Source organism: Oncorhynchus kisutch, linkage group LG29 (assembly GCF_002021735.2).
Source record: "Oncorhynchus kisutch isolate 150728-3 linkage group LG29, Okis_V2, whole genome shotgun sequence".
Classification (NCBI taxonomy): domain Eukaryota; kingdom Metazoa; phylum Chordata; class Actinopteri; order Salmoniformes; family Salmonidae; genus Oncorhynchus; species Oncorhynchus kisutch.
In genome coordinates, this window is record NC_034202.2 from 7,887,108 (window position 1) to 7,905,204 (window position 18,097).

The following is an 18,097-nucleotide window of genomic DNA, read 5'->3' on the forward strand; positions in this document are numbered from 1 at the left end:
CACTCAATTAGTATTTGGAAGCATTGCTTTAAATAGTTTTACTTGGGTCAAACATTTTGGGTAGCCTTTAAACCCACAATAAATTGGGTGAATTTTGGTCCATTCCTCCTAACAGAGCTGGTGTAACTGAGTCAGGTTTGTAGGCCTCCTTGCAAGCAAATGCTTTTTCAGTTCTGCCCACAAATGTTCTATGGGATTGAGGTCAGGGCTTTGTGATGGCCACTCCAATACCTTGACTTTGTTGTCCTTAAACCATTTTGCCACAACTTTGGAAGTATGCTTGACCAAGCTTTAACTTCTTGACTGATGTCTTGAGGTGTTGCTTCAATATATCCACACAATTTTCTACCTCATGATGCCATCTATTTTGTGAAGTGCACCAGTCCCTCCTGCAGCAAAGCATCCCCACAACATGATGCTGCCACCCCTGTGCTTCACGGTTGGTATGGTGTTCTTCGGTTTGCAAGCCTCGCCCTTTTTCCTCCAAACATAATGATGGTCATTATTGGCAAACAGTTCTATTTTTGTTTCGTCAGACCAGAGGACATTTCTCCAAAAAGTACGATCTTTGTCCCCATGTGCAGTTGCGAACCATAGTCTGGGTTTTTTATGGCGGTTTTGGAGCAGTGGCTTTTTCCTTGCTGAGCGGCCTTTCAGGTTATGTCGATATAGGACTCGTTAAACTGTGGATATAGATCATTTTGTACCTGTTTCCTCCAGCATCTTCACAAGGTCCTTTGCTGTTGTTCTGGGATTGATTTGCACTTTTCACACCAAAGTACATTCATCTCTAGGAGACAGAACGCATCTCCTTCCTGAGCTGTTTGACGGCTGTGTGGTCCCATGGTGTTAATACTTGCGTACTATTGTTTGTACAGATGAACGTGGTACCTTCAGGTGTTTGGGAATTGCTCCCAAGGATGAAACAGACCTGTGGAGGTCTACAATTTTTTTCTGAGGTCTTGGCTGATTTAATTTGATTTTCCCATGATGTCAAGCAAAGAGGCACTACGTTTGAAGGTAGGCCTTGAAATACATCCAAATGATGTCAATTAGCCTCTCAGAAGCTTCTAAAGCCATGACATCATTTTCTGGAATTTTCCAAGCTGTTTAAAGGCACAGTCAACTTAGTGTATGTAAACTTCTGACCCACTGGAATTGTGATTCAGTGAATTATAAGTGAAATAATCTATATCTATATCCCATCTGTAAACAATTGTTGGAAAAATGTATTGTGTCACGCACAAAGTAGATGTCCTAACCGACTTGCAAAAAAAACTATAGTTTGTTAACAAGAAATTTGAGGAGTGGTTGAAAAACGAGTTTTAATGACTCCAACCTAAGTGTATGTAATCTTCCAACTTCAACTGTATGTCTTTGCATTGCTGTTGAACAAAACAAAAACCTCTGAATCATTTACTAACTGTTAGCTTATTCCAAAAAGAAATCCTAAAATGGCTCAGACAATATTATTGTCACCTTCTAGAAGTAGTTAGAAATAATTAGATTTCAAGCAGGGGTTCTCCTTTACTTTGGAATTGAATTCCCCTGTGGTGAGTTGCAGGTGCCTGCAATATAAAAAACGCTCATTCAACCAGTTTGAATAGAGAAAAGGACTAATTCTCCTGTTTTGTGTCACTGTATGTACCACAAGGAGCATGGAGAAATGAAAGAAAACCAGAGAATTATCTGAGGTCAGACATAAGATTGTAGCCAAGCATGGACAATCTCAAGGCTACAAGTCCATCTCCAGAGACTTTGATGTTCCTGTACGTAATGTTATCAAGAAGTTTAAGGCCCATGCCACTGTAGCCAACCTCACAAGAGAACTTGATGGAAGATTGCAGCAAAGGATTGTTTCACTAGTGGAGAAAGCACCTCGATCATCTGCCACACAGATTGAAGCTGATCTTCAGACACAAGGTACGGCAGCTTCAACTCACACCCACCGTCGCCAACTCAATGAAAGACGGTTATATGGTAGGAGTCCTAGGAGAACCTCACTGCTTAGAGAGAGACATAATAAAGCCTGACTTGTCAAGGATCCCCCAGTACTGCTGACCATTCCGTTCACCAGCTCCGGAGGTCTACGTCACCGGCCTTCTAGGCATCACTGAACTGGATTCATTACCATCAACCCCGGACTATCTTCTCTCATTACGCCACCTGGTTCCCTTTCCCCCTGATTAGTATGTGTATGTATGTGCCCTCTGTTCCTCATTGTCCTTTTTGGGAAACCTCATATCCCCGGAGGGAGTGGCGATGGAGGAGCAACGCGTCAGCGCAGTCAGGTCATGGCCCATCCCCAACTCCGTGAAAGCAGTCCAGTGATTCCTGGGGTTCGGCAACTATTTCCAGAGGTTCATCCAGGGCTTCAGCACGGTGGTAGCGCCTCTTACCTCCCTGCTGAGAGGAGGTCCCCAGCTGCTTCCCGTCCCCTCACTCCCCTTCATCGTCGAGGTGTTACTGCCAGGACCGGCCGGGGGAGTGGGCGAATATTCTACCTTGGGCTGAGTACGCGCAGAATTCCCTCTGCCACTCCTCCACCAACTCCTTTCCAGTGCGTGTTGGGGGTATCAGCTGGCCCTGGCACCTTGGCATTCGAGCTAGACAGAGGCCCCTGCCATGGACGAGTGATTTTGGGGCGCTAAGGAGACCTGGAACGCTGCGCACACTTGTCTCCAGCGGGCGGTGCGTCGGCACAAGGAACACGCTGACCGCCACGGCAGTGCGGAACCTGCCCTTCCGCCTGCCCTGCCAGAAGCTGAGCCCACGGTTTGTGGGGCCATTTAAAGTCCTGAGGAGGGTTAATTAGGTAACATTTGCAACTCCCTGCTGATTACCGCATTAACCGACTTTTCATGTGTCTCTCCTCAGGCCAGTGGTGCCTGGTCTCCTCGCTGAGGCTGGACCCAGTGACGCCCCGCCTCCTCCTCTGGACATCGAGGGAGGTCCAGCGCACTCGGTCCATGAAGTCCTGGATTCATGGCATCGGGCGGGGCGTCTCCAGTACCTCATCGACTGGGAGGGGTATGGGAAGGTTACGGCCCAGAGGAGCGGTGCTGGGTTCCTGCGGTGGACATCCTGGACTCTTCCCTGACCGACCTGTACCGCATCCCTGTGATCTTCCCGGATCCCCGGTACTGCTGCTCATTCCGTTCACCAGCTCCGGACGATTACCACCAACCACGGACTGTCTTGTCTCATTACGCACACTTGGTTCCCATTCACCCTGATGAGTATGTGTATATATGTGCCCTCTGTTTCCCATTGTCCTTGTCGATTATTGTCCCATGTCCGTTGGTCTTATGAGTATCAGCTGTCCAATGTCCGTTGGTGCTCTGTTGTATCAGCTTTCGTGCTACATGTTATTGTGCACTTGTTATTACGTTGTTGTTATTAGAACTGTAGCAGTTTGCACAAGTGGACCAGGCCAAACTGCCAGTACAGAGGCACTTGATTGCAGTTATTTTGACCAAAGGCAGTGCTACCAAATATTAAGTCAAGGGTGTCAGTAAATTTGTCAATGCCATTTCTGTTTATTTTCTGATTTAAATGGATATATTCAGTTCTGAATTCAAAACAAAGGTTCTGTAATATTAACAGTGAAATAAAAAATTGTGGAGACCAAATACTTTGGTTAATCTAATTTTTAGGGGAAATTGTGAGTTACTTGAAATAAGTGCAAGGGTGCCAATATTTTTGGCTATGACTGTAACTGGGCAGTAGTTCAGGTGTGATAAAACCAGGGCCTGTAGGACTTGTTTTGTTGATTGTGATGTCAAAACAGCAGAGCAGCGCTTTATCACGGACAGACCTCTCCCCAGTCACCATTGCGTTAATATGTCATGACCATTTCAGTTTACACTCAACTTGCTCAATTGCCACATTATTCATTACAAGATTTAGATGAAGTTTAGGGCTTCACAACCGATTTGTCTCAAATACAATGCTTTTAGTTTTTTGATATATTTAGGAGTAGCTTATTACTTTTCACCCATTCTAAAACGGACTGCATCTCTTTGTTAAGTGTTGCAGTGATTTCACTTTGTGGTAGCTGACGTGTATAATGTTGAGCCATCAGTGTACATAGATACACTGGTAGCCTTGTGGCCAAAGAAGAAGGGGGGGGGGGGGAAGATAGGTGGAAACCTTTCTCATTTAAATTCCCCCCAAATAAAGAAATACAACTACTGTTGAATGGAGACTCCTCAATACAAGTGGGAGTAACCTAACCATTTGGCTGACTCTGTCACTGGCAACAAATGGTCTGAAGTCAATGCAAAACCGATCTATAGACGATATGTACCTATCTAACACACAGCTCAGACACCCAAATAGTCACCACCATACTTGATATGACTCTTTTATGTCATAGTGCCTTTGTTATTTTATGTATTTGTTATTATAGAGTGCAAGTGTTATCAAATCAAATGTTATTTGTCACATGCGCCGAATACAACAGGTGTAGGCCTCAGTGAAATGCTTACTTACAAGCCCTTAACCAACAACGCAGTTTTAAGAAAAATAAGTGTAAAGTAAAAAATAGATCAGTAAAAAAAAAAGCATATATTGTCATGACAACAAATGATTGCTTGCCAGGGGATGCAACTGTTACTAATTGTGTTACGTATTTATAACACATTAATAAAGGGTTCTATTAACAGTGATTTGATTAAATGAAATAGGGATTTGTACGTTGACTTTTTTTCTTAATTCTGCGTCACCACGTCCACTGCGTGTCCCACGTGCAGATGTTTACGCTCCTCGTGCAGAACCACGTCATATTAATTCGCAGTTGGAAGAAAAACGTTGGAAAGAGGGAAAGATGGCACATCGAAACAACAACACATTTGTCGTAACCGAACAAAGGGACAGTTCCTGGACAACATCACCCGACTGTCTTTAGACTAACAACATCTCCGACACAGTAAAAACAGTATTTCCGAAGGGGGGTTTTGTTCAGAAAAGCCCTCCCCCGAATTTGACTGCACGCATCTCTCTGGCGTTTACTGCTTGTAAACAGATCCTCCTCTCTTGACGTCGATGGGAACCGCGGCTCTGCATTGATTGTCTGTAACGTTAGTCGCACAAAGGGAGCCAGACAACGAATGTAGCAGACAGGTGAGCGAGCCAGGTGGAGCGATGACAAGCCTGGCAACTAACAATAATAATTCGACTCTTACGCCGTTCGTGGCTGTTTTGTTCTTATGGATGTAACGTTAGTCGAGCAATTTAACGGTCATATCTTCAACTTGACGTTTGATTTGAGAAAATTCTGCGCAACGTTCAGAGGGTAGCTAATCAACTCTCCAAGCTTCTAAACAAAGCGAGCCACGTTTTGTGTTGTTGTTTTCTTCTCGGTTAGCTAGTCTTTTTAGCCTCAACGACGAACTGTGATAAGGGGTACCGGTATTCGTGTGTGAGCTCTTTAGCTCCGTTTTTACTGGCTGGATGAGATGTCATTCATGATGGAGGATTCTGTAGAGTCGGACTGGGTGGCCGTTCGACCAAATGTTTTCGACGAAAAGGAAAGACACAAATTCGTTTTTATCGTCGCTTGGAACGAGATCGAGGGAAAGTTCGCCATAACCTGCCACAATAGAACAGTACAGAAACGGTCTGCGTTTCGGGATTCGCTCTTGGAAGACGTCGAATGCGACCTCGCATCCCCCGCCACACTAGCGCCCGAGGCAGACAAACGCAAAACTCCACTAAAAAGTCCCACCAAAAGAAAAGATGACATCTCCGCATTGATTAAAGTTAGATCTAATGTCAAACCGAAAGGGAAAAGTCCGACAAAGAGCCCCATTCGAGAGAATACAGCGGCGGTAGATGCCTCATCACGGCCAGCCGAGAGTGTTATCAAAACACTTACGTTAGGGTCGTGGGACATCGTGCCCTCTAAGATGACCGACATCGACGTCTTGGAACCAGCGGATGTCTCTGGGTTGCCTCGCTCCTCGGACGACGGCGACGGAGAGGAGTCGGATAGCAGCCGAGAGGGCTACAGCTGGGCAGGTCTGTTCGCCTTCCAGGACGTGCGGGCAGCCCACGTCCAGCTCTGCGCTGTCAACTCGGACCTGGAGCCCTGTCTGCCCCCTTTCCCCGAGGAGCAGTCAGGCATGTGGACGGTGCTATTTGGGGCCCCTGAGGTATCTCAACGGGAGACAGACGCTCTGTGTTACCAACTACAGGTGTACCTGGGCCATGCTCTGGACACCTGCGGCTGGAAGATTCTTGCCCAGGTGCTATTTACAGAGAGTGATGACACAGAAGAATACTATGAGAGTTTGAGTGAGCTGAGACAGAAGGGATATGAGGAGGCTCTCCAGCGGGCCAAGAAACGGCTCCAAGAGGTAAATTCAACTACACACCAATCTCCCAGCACTCGAGTGTTTATGGGGAATGGCTAGTCTCCAGACAAAAATAACATGGCAAGAGTAGCTACATTAATCTTCTACTGCTCAGCATGATAAACACTGAACCAGAATCTGGTTTCACAGGAGACGTTGAATATGGCGATTCTCCTTTAAGCCCAGGAAGAAGCCATTCAACTTGCCGTTCACCAGCTTTTCAAGCTTAATAATGTCAAAATAAGTTTGTTACTTATTAAAAAATAGACGGTAATATAAGTGTATGAGCGTCATATTAATTTGTTGTTTCTCCCGCACTACACGTAATGCAATAATATTTCATGTAAGTATACCATATAGCGTATGTTTTTACAGTGATTGTATATTTCTAGATAAACCCTATTTAGTGTATTTTAATTCCAATGCTAGTATGGCAGTAGGTGCAGAAAGGTGGATTTGGTGCATGCGCACTTGGTCAAAAACCATACTTATATTATTTTCTAACAAAGCATGTAACTTTTTATTTAAACCTTTTTTGGAAGCACATGCAGCTTGACATGCTGCTGAATGGCAAGTTGAACGGCTGCTTTCTGGGCTTGAAGTAGAATCGCCATGTTCAGCGTCTCCTGTAAACCCAGATTATGGTTCAGATAAACACTAGAAAATTGTTGACATTCAATATTAAATAACAAGATAATTGATTTGATGCCATCATAACACCAGCAGACATTCTGAGTCTCACAATGAAGAATGGTTATTGTTCCACATGTAGGAAAATGCCTGGAGAAATTCCTGACATTCTTTACTGTTATTATTTTGTTAATCTGGCATTACTATACAAGGAACACGTTGATCACTTTGTTTCCAGGTCCAGCTTAAATGCACATGCAGGCCTGTACTTTGAACACACACACATTGTTTCCATTGGCTGATGAGGTCCAAAGTGCATGTCAGGGGCACTCGACCACATGGTCGTCTCTCCCTCTCCTCCCTCTCTTGCTCCACCTTTCCCTTTGTTTTTATGTAGCCTCAGAGCAACCATCTGTTGCTCTTACAAGCCTCAGTCCCAGGCCTGTAATATGATCTGGCCCCTGCCCTGACACTCCATTTGGCTGTTTAGGGGAGGGGAGTTCATTGTTACTGTTGGATAATGGGGTAGGGAATCCTCCACACTAGAGTCATGGAGTTTCAGGAAATGCGGTTTGAGAGTGAGAATTTGAATGATAACACCAAAAGTTCCAAACAAGGGACCAAAGAAAGGACAATCAACATTATAGTAACAAAAGCCAGCTCTTATAGGGCTGGATGGGTGAACCTCCTTTAGGGCATGTCCTACTATCACCCCGTCTGTGTAAGTGCTAAGTGCTAGGGGGGGGTGGAAACTGTAAAAACTATCTGTGCCTCCCTCTATCTATCGCTCTCCCTTTATCTCTCCATCCCTTTTTTCTTTGTCTTCTCATTTCTCTGTCATTGTGTGATTGTTTGAGTCAGAGACCACAGAACAGCTGGGCAGGCTAGGACGGGGCTAAGTCAGGTCACAACTAACTAACAAGTGGGGATAAGAGTATTTAAGAATCACTGTTACTCTCAATGTTATTCATAAAAACAAGCAGACTATTGCCTTGGCTTACTCTCACACTCGGCTCTGGTTTATGAGGACTAGGTTGTTTACAGTAGACTACATCACAGCCATCCTGTCCCGTTACAGGGTAATAAACAAATGATACCCTTGTAATAGCGCGTTGTCTAAACCTGGACTGAATTGTGTTATATGAAGAGTAGTGATGGGGGGGGGGGGGGTCTATACAGTTACATATCGGGATATGATTTTTTTGACCATATATGCCTATCATAACATAATTTGGACAATATTGCAAGATCATTTTTTGTGCTAGTGGAATGTACCTGCACCAAATTCCATACTTTTTTTCTTCATAGCTTGTTCTCTATCTTCTTTTTTAATAGGGGGCCAATTAGTTTTCAGCAGTTTTATTTCCAAGACTGATAAACTTGTTTCCCCATTCTCTCTCTTGTCCCTTTGCAGCAGACCAAAAGAATCACAGTATCAAATCTCATTCCATATATCATGAGAATTGCAATACGTATCGAATTGGCACCTAAGTATTAGTGATACGATATGACTTTTCTGTCCAATACCGATTTCCAATATTTTCCTTGCCAAAAAAAAAAACTATTCCGATAATCAATATAATTTTTTTTAGCAGCCTTTTAAGCATTCTAGTACAGTTAAATAATTAACACACAGACATGGACGCAGCGGTCTAAGGCACTGCATCTCAGTGCAAGAGGTGTCACTACAGTCCCTGGTTCGAATCCAGACTGTATCACATCCAGCCGTGATTGGGAGTCCCGTAGGGCGGCGCACAATTTGCCCTGCGTCGGCCGGGTCTGGCCGGGTAGACCGTCAATGTAAATAAGAATTTGTTCTTAACTGACCAAAACGTTATTTTGTTGGCATTTACGTATGTCCCCATTACCAGTAAAACATAATCAAAACCTATTTCTTTCACATTCTTGCTGTTTCGTTGTTCATTTGTTCAGTCGTTTCATTCTCAACCGGGATTTCTATGGGACGCCGCTTGGGTCTTTGCGTGTCAAAAAATATACTATTTAACACTATTTTACTTGTCAAATAACACTTGACGTGTCATAGTTCGTGGCCGGTGTTTGCTTGTTTGCTGACTTTTTTGTACAGCTTTGACAGTGCTACTGTATCTTCTTTGACACGCAAAGACCCAAACGGCGTTCCATAGTATGAATGCCGTGAACCTAATAGCAGTAATGCCATTACTGTGTAACTCCGGCAGGGCAACATCGGAAAAGTAGCGCACTTGGTAGTGTTAACCGATGCTCGACCAGTCGGCGAAAGCCAACATCACCCAGGACAAAGAACGGTTGATTGTCAAGGGCAATGAATTCCATTATCTTGGCTTTAATGGATTTCGCCTTTGAGTTGTCTCGCTGAAAATTTGTTATTCTTTCAAGTGACTGTTTGACTTGTTGACTGCTCGAGCCACACAGCAGACGTGGTGGGCTAGTTTAGGAATGCTACATGGTGTCATTACGTCATGTACCTTCGTTATATAGGTATGCACGTCAGCTTTGACATCGGTTTTGCACATCGGGCGTTAAACTAGACATCCGATATGTTCACCGATATGTCGTGCATCCCTACTAAGTATCGTGAGAATTTTGTATCGTGAGGTCCCTGCCAATTCCCAGCCTTTTATATGATGGAGAAACCTGAATAAGAATGATGGCAGGATGAGGATAGCAATTAGGAATGTAAATCAGTTAGCCATCAAAAATACATTTACAATGCTTATCAGTCTATAGGTTAATTTGCATCATTTTGTGGACTTAAATTGGCGTCTGGGTTTTATTTATCACAAGCGCCAGCATACCCTAGTTTGAAGAGCAGAATAGCCTACCACCTGTCAGACAGTGCGAAAGTAGCTCCTCAATAAGCCTGTAGGCTACTGGAGTGAAGCCCAGTCATTGCGCAACAAATAACAATTCTAAATGAAATCGTGTGTTAAAAACTTTGGTGGCCACGATTTAAAAAGGAGTTATTTTTATTTCTCATTTTCAACTCGTAACGTGCTCCACCCATTCGGCTGCATAGGCTATAGCCTGCCTACCATTGACTATCAGCGCGTCACCCACCACTTTGCAACGTGATCTTGAGGCAGAATAATTGTCTGAAACCTGAACGGTTTACTTCACTTCAGATAATGAGGCATGTCTTACCTTGCTTCAAAGTAGCCTGGCCAAAATCCAACCATAGAAATGTGGAGGCAGTTATTTTATAAAGACTTCCTCATGCCATTTCTTTCTTGTCCTATTGATTTTCATATCAACTTTCTTCCATTGTCCAGATGCCAAAGGCACAATCCTAGTCATATTAGAAACCCATCATAGTAGTTGCTATTAGAGTCCTCCTCTTTCCAAGTTTCTAACAGATGTTCAACTCTGTCAGATATGGAACTTCTCACATTAGGTCTGCTCACATTAGAGCTGTGTTTTCCTGCAAATAAAGTTATTTTGGGCCTAAGCTTGTCGCCCGCCTTATCGCCTTGGTACAACTCCAATTGTTAGGCTGGAAACATAAGCATCTCGTCATTATATATACAAATATCTGATAGTGTTTTTTGTTTGCCACGTCATTTTACCGGTTAATGAGGTTCAGTTAGTTGGTAGCAAAATTGACTGAAGTGTGCATCCTTATAGCAAATTAGTCTATTACTGGAGACCTTGTTTGATTCCCTGTTGCTGTGGTGACCTGGTTTGACTCCGTAAGGTGTTTCTTCCTCAGAGAGATGGGGAGAGGGAGACACACTGTGTTTTCATATTGTAGGTACTGGCAGGTGTGTGTGGAGGTTGCTGAAACTGACCTCACATCCTGAGCCACAAACATAATAACATTTGAGCGTAATCGTGTGTGCCTGTGTTCTCGAGCATGTTTTTTTTTTTTTGCGGGGGATTCCGTGGGTTGATTTTGCTTGAGCTGTAGGCAGTGGTTCGTGGCCCAAGAGAATGCACTACACCACACCTAATAATAATTCACGACAGGCCAGACAGACATCTCACAGAGTAGGACAAAGAGAACTCCTCTCTGAATACAGTGCAGTAAAAGAGGAGGAAACAGAGAGGGAGAGGCCATTGTATATTAGTAGTGTGGGTTGGTGGTGAAGGCCAAGGACAGAGGGGAGTAAGAGAGCAGCAACTCAATGGACACACAATAGCTTCCTCTGACTGAGGCTGTGGGCTATGATGAGAATGTCACAGCTGATTGAGCTCCAACCTCTGTCAGTCATTGGGTGATGATGTCATTGAGGGGAGACAGTCACTGACTTTGTGCAGGCCTCCATGCTGATAGTGAGAAGGCCATAGGACCAGCTGGGATACGAGTCAGAGAATCACTGGGTTAACTCACTGTGTCCTTATCTCAACCTCTGCCCTGCCTGTCTGCCTGCCTGCACTATGTAAAATGATTCAGTTGTGGGATGCACTGCTTGAGAAGAGAGAGCAACACTGTGCTAAGCATTTATGGAATAGAATGAATAGAGCAATAGTCTTGTTCAATGTCCACACACAATATGGACACTTTGATCCAGATATTTTCCTAAACATAACCATCAAAACATCAATAGCACTTGTCAAAAATAACATGGGACTTCAAAAGTAGGCTACAACATGGAAAATTCAAAGAATGATTGATAGTCTATTAGTTTGAACATTATTACCAGAGGTTATCTGTACCGAATTAAAACAAAAAGTCATCTTTCTCTTGGATTTAAAGTTTGATCCGAGTTTTGATTCAGAGTAACATTAGTTTGTCATAGAAAGGGTTTACAGTAAGATGGACACTCCCAGTCTGTAAAAGTCATCGAGACTCCTGTAATTACGGCAAACCTCCCTCGCTCCCAGTCCTACACACCCCACTGAGTCTGAGAAGTTTTTACATCTGCACAGCCCAAGATACAGCTTTGATAGCTATCCTAACCCTTTTCAGACCTTGTCTGTGGAGTGTTTTTGACGTGAGTGTAGAGAGACAGCTCGGGTTGGTTGCTATGGGTTTTAGCCCTGTCGAGTCAGAGCGAATCTGTCCTATATTTCTAAAAGGTATTTAATAGGGGTGTAATAGTACACGTATTCGTACCGAACCGTTCGGTACAGAGACCTCGTTTGGGCCACACTGAACCCAAATACATTCATTAAAAAATATATATTTTTACAAAATAAAAAGGTTATGCGTACGCTGTGTTGTATGCCTTGTGTAAATCTGAGCTGAAAAAAAGTATCATTTTGGGTTATTCCGTTAAAACAACTAAAGACTATGCGCACTAGTGTTGCACAGTATACCGAAACTTCTGAATAACACACTTGAATAATGCGACACGGCATGTAAAAATTTTCATTATTGTTCGCAAAACAATGTCCATACAGGCTAGAACACATTACAATGCAAGAAGATATCGGTAGCTTCCAGCTTGGTAGGCTAACTATCCTTGCTAGTGTACAGCTGAAGCCAGCATCAATTCACTACCCTAGTACCTTGTTTTTGATAATGCAAAATATGCTGATTTCAAAGCTAATTGCCACCAAAACTTTATTCATTCACATAATTGTTCTCTCTCTCACATCTCTTCCAAAGAGGGTCTATTGACTCAGAAAACTGCCCCCCTTTTTCCTCATGAATGACATCATTACTGTTTAAAGAGACAGTGTGCAGCTCAGGACCCTGGGAATGAACACCCCCACTCTGCAACTGGATCCTGATGGGCCGTCCGCAAGTGGTGAGGGTAAGCAAAAACACATCCGCCACGCTGACCCTTAACACGGGGGCCCCTCAGGGGTGCATGATCAGTCCCCTCCTGTACTCCTTGTTCACCCAAGACTGCATGGCCACGCATGACTCCAACACCATCACTAAGTTTGCTGATGACACAACGGTGGTAGGCCTGATCATCGATGACGATGAGACAGCCTATAGGGAGGAGATTAGTGACAACAACCTCAATGTCAGCAAGACAAAGGAGCTGATCGTGGACTACAGGAAACAGACGGCCAAGCACGCCCCCATCCACATTGACGGCGCTGTAGTGGAGCGGTTAAAGAGCTTCAAGTTCCTCTGTCCGCATCACTGAGGAATTAACTTGGTCCACACACACCAACACAGTCATAAAAAAGGCATGACAACATCTCTTCCCACTCAGGAGGCTGACAACATTTGGCATGGGCCCTCAGATCCTCAAAAAGTTCTAGAGCTGCACCAGCATTTTGACTGACTGCATCACCGCTTAGCATCCGACTGCAAGACACTACAGAGTACATCACTGGAGCCGAGCTCCCTGCCATCCAGGACCTCTTTACCAGGCGGTGTCAGAGGAAGCCTTGAAAATTGTCAAAGATCCCAGCCAGCCAAGCCATTCACTCTGCTACCTCACGACAAATGTCACCGGAGCGCTAAGTCTGGGATCGAAAGGCTCCTGAACAGCTTCTACCCCCAAGCCATAAGACTGCTGAATAGTTCATCAAATAGCAACCCAGAGTATTTGCATAGACCCTTTTTTGCAAGAACTCTCTTGCACTGACTTTATGCACACTCACTGGACTCTACCCACACACTCACACAAACTCAGCAAAAAAAGTAATGTCCCTTTTTCAGGACCCTGTCTTTCAAAGATAATTCGTAAAATCCGAATAACCTCACAGATCATCATTGTAAAGGGTTTTAACACTGTTTCCCATGCTTGTTCAATGAACCATAAACAATTAATGAACATGCACCTGTGGAACGGTCGTTAAGACACTAACAGCTTAGAGGCAATTAAGGTCAGAGTTATGACAACTTAGGAAACTGAAGCGACCTTTCTACTGACTCTGAAAAACACCAAAAGAAAGATGCACAGGGTCCCTCCTTATATGCGTGAATGTGCCTTAGGCATGCTGCAAGGAGGCATGAGGACTGCAGATGTGGCCGGGGCAATAAATTGCAATGTCCTTAGTGAGAAACGCCTAAGACAGCACTACAGGGAGACAGGACAGACTGCTGATCATCCTCACAGTGGCAGACCATGTGTAACAACACCTGCACAGGATCGGTACATCCGAACATCACACCTGCGGGACAGGTACAGGATGTTAACAACTGCCCAAGTTACACCAGGAACGCACAATCCCTCCATCAATGCTCAGACTGTCCGCAACAGGCTGAGAGAGACTGGACTGAGGGCTTGTAGGCCTGTTGTAAGGCACGTCCTAACCAGACATCACCAGCAACAACGTCACCTATGAGTACAAACTCACCGTCGCTGGACTAGACAGGACTGGCAAAAAGTGCTCTTCACTGACGAGTCATGGTTTTGTCTCACCAGGGGTGATGGTCAGATTCACGTTAATGGTCGAAGGAATGAGCGTTACACCGAGGCCTGTACTCTGGAGCGGGATCAATTTGGAGATGGAGGGTCTGTCATGGTCTGGGCGGTGTGCATCATCGGACTGAGTTTGTTGTCATTGCAGGCAATCTCTACACTGTGCGTTACAGGGAAGACGTCCTCCTCCCTCATGTGGTACCCTTCCTGCAGGTTTATCCTGACATGACTCTCCAGCATGACAATGCCACCAGCCATACTGCTTGTTCTGTGTGTGATTTCCTGCAAGACAGGAATGTCAGTGTTCTGCCATGGCCAGTGAAGAGCCCGGATCTCAATCCCATTGAGCACGTCTGGGACCTGTTGGATCGGAGGGCTAGGGCCATGGACATTCCCCCAGAAATATCTGGGAACTTGCAGGTGCCTTGGTGGAAGAGTGGAGTAACATCTCACAGCAAGAACTGGCAAATCTGGTGCAGTCCATGAGGAGGAGATGCACTGCAGTACTTAGTATCTGGTGTGGCCACCAGCTGCATTGACTTTTGATATTGACCCCCCCCCCCCTTTTTTTTTTCAGGGACACATTATTCCATTTCTGTTAGTCATATGTCTGGGGAAGTTGTTCAGTCTGTGTCTCAGTTGTTGAATCTTGTTATGTTCATACAAATATTTACACATGTTAAGTTTGCTGAAAATAAATGCAGTTGACAGTGAGAGGACGTTTCTTTTTTTGTTGTGTTTACTTACACACACACTTCTTACAGTCACACGCGCATATTGATGCCACACACACTTTTACACTTCACATATGCTGCTGCTACTCTGTTTATTTTCCGTCCTGATTGCACAGTAACTTTTACCCCTAATTACATGTACATATTACCTCAGCTGCCTCATACCCCTGCACATTGATTTGGTACCGGTACTTCTTGCATATAGTCTTGATATTATTATCTATTGTGCTACTATTTTTACTCTGCATTGTTGGGAAAAAGCGTGTATGTAAGCATTTCAAGGTATTTTGTGCGTATGACATTGATTTTGATTGCTTGATCTAGCTCTGTCAACAGTAGGCTTCTAATGATGTGATGATAGTCAGTTCACCAACAACAACAAGGCATGTTGAATGAATGGCAGTCTAGTAGCCAGACCTAACATGATGGATTATGTCAGTGTGGAGATCTGAAACTAGCTCATATAGGCCTAGTTCAATTGTTTTGTTTAGCCGCAGCTAACGTGTACTATAGCCTAGCCTGCCTGTTAAGTGCTGTTTTGCTGCTAGCTTCTCTCTACATGTGATTTCTCTTCACACTTTAGTTAGCTTACATGCTATTTAGATAGTAATCCAGTTTAGAACAATATTCAAGTAGAATACGTACGTTTTCTATGTATTGTGTTGGTCAAATATTGTATTGTTCACTATGAGACAATGAAACGTCAGTTAGACTCTGTTGTACATTTATATTGCCCTTTAGTCTGAGCTGCTCCAATAATTTCATTTTTCTGTATTGTTAGTTTTACACTGTTTCAACTATACAACTTGAGGTTTATAGAAAGCCTATCTGGTTCAGTTCTTCATTAGAGTTTGGCTGGCTGTCAAATGATGGTTGCAGACACCTTAAGGAGGACAGTACAGTGTGGGTGTCGCACGCGCCGTTGTGGGGTCCGCAGGGCCTGGGTTGCTGCTGCCGTGCTGAAGTGGTACTCCTAAAAGTTCTTCAAGTTTGGCAGGTCTGTGTCCACCGTGTACTGTTAATGGGGAGCTAACATGGCTGCCATAGAATGTTGAAGTGTCCTGTAAATGCATCATAATGCAGAAACCGCATTGGCCCGAATCTCTGAGTGTGCATGGCTCTGCTTGCTGATGTGTTTTGCTATTTGCTGCCAGAGCCATATATATATTTTACGGTGTTCACCATCTTTGCCCATTTTGGCGAATTTAAATTGCACTTATGTTATATAATACATTATTACCAAGACAAATATGATTATTCATGTTCTTAATTGTTCAGTGGGTTCTTTCTCTAACATATCATGAACATTATATACAAAAAGTTTGATTTCGTAACCTAATACAGCCGATAATAAGCACCGAGCTCTGTTGACATAGCAGCGCAGCTTTCCTGTAACTTGAGGATTTTACATTTTGTGCTAGTATTCAAGTACCTGCCCTGTATTGACCCCCTAAAGGTCAATGGGCTACAGTTAGCTGTTATTAGAAACTTAGCTAGCTAATATGAGCTATGCACATCCTCCCCTGACATGCTACATCACAATACATGTTATCTGCCAAAAGACGGCACCCTACACAGGGTAGTGTCCCCAATCACTGCCCTAGGGCATTGGGATATTTTCTTTTAGACCAGAGGAAAGAGTGCCTCCTACTGGCCCTCCAACACCACTTCCAGCAGCATCTGGTCTCTCATCCAGCAGCATACCACCCTGCATACCACTTCTGGCTTGCTTCTGAAGCTAAGCAGGGCTGGTCCTGGTCAGTTCCTGGATGGGAGACCAGATGCTGCTGGAAGTGGTGTTGGAGGGCCAGTAGGAGGCACTCTTTCCTACTGACTGAGCGGTGGTAGGCAGAAGCAGGCGCGTAAACGTTCATTCAAACAGCACTTTCGTGCGTTTTGCCAGCAGCTCTTCGTTGTGCGTGAAGCATTGCTCTGTTTATGACTTCAAGCCCATCAACTCCCGAGATGAGGCTCGTGTAACCGAAGTGAAATGGCTAGATAGTTAGCGCGCGCTAATTGTCGTTGTGTTGCTGGTTCGAGCCCAGGGAGGAGCGAGGAGAGGGACGGAAGCTATACTGTTACACTGGCAATACTAAATTGCCTATAAGAACATCCAATAGTCAAAGGTTAATGAAATACAAATTCTATAGAGGGAAATAGTCCTATAATTCCTATAATAACTACAACCTAAAACTTCTTACCTGGGAATATTGAAGACTCATGTTAAAAGGAACCACCAGCTTTCATATGTTCTCATGTTCTGAGCAAGGAACTTAAACGTTAGCTTTCTTACATGGCACATATTGCACTTTTACTTTCTTCTCCAACACTGTGTTTTTGCATTATTTAAACCAAATTGAACATGTTTCATTATTTATTTGAGGCTAAATTGATTTTATTGATTTATTATATTAAGTTAAAATAAGTGTTCATTCAGTATTGTTGTAATTGTCATTATTACAAATAAATGTAACACAAATTGGCCGATTTAATTGATATCGGCTTTTATGGTCCTCCAATAATCGGTATCGGTATCGGCGGTGAAAAAACATAATCGGTTGACCTCTAGCTTTAATACACTATAAGTGAAATGTATCTAAATACTTATGACATCTTCAAATGGGGGAGACTATATATTCAGTTGAAGTCGGAAGTTTACATACACCTAGATTGGAGTCATTTAACTTGTTAGTGTCCCCTTTTCAGAATATCTGCCTGATTGCCCAAAGTAAACTGCCTGTTACTCAGGCCCAGAAGCCAGGATATGCATATAATTGGCACCATTCGATAGAAAAAACTTTGAAGTTTGTTAAAATGTTATAATGTATGAGACACAATCGATATGGTAGGACAACATCCAAAGAAAAACCAACCAGAATTATTTTTGAGAGCCCATGCTCTTACAATGAAAAGCTATGGGTCCTATGTCATTCTAGCTCCCAGATTGCAATTCCTATGGCTTCCACTAGATGTTAACAGTCTTTGAACAAGGTTTCAGGCTTGTTCCTTCCAAAACGAGTTTTGATACAGGGAGTCAGAGTTGGAAATCAGTCTGTGGGCGCGCGACGAAGAGGACACACACTAGCTAATTTTTATTTTCTATTGCACA

General features: G+C 43.8%; 1 protein-coding gene across 1 annotated transcript in view; it reads left to right on the plus strand.

Moving 5' to 3' along the window:
* Positions 1 to 4,756: 4,756 nt before the first annotated feature.
* Positions 4,757 to 18,097, plus strand: part of LOC109874075 (junction-mediating and -regulatory protein) — a 47,239-nt gene continuing 33,898 nt past the window's right edge. The window contains exon 1 of the mRNA XM_020465831.2: positions 4,757 to 6,359. Coding sequence (XP_020321420.1) covers positions 5,460 to 6,359 — 900 coding nt within the window. The 5' untranslated portion in view covers positions 4,757 to 5,459. The remainder of the gene's footprint in view (positions 6,360 to 18,097) is intronic.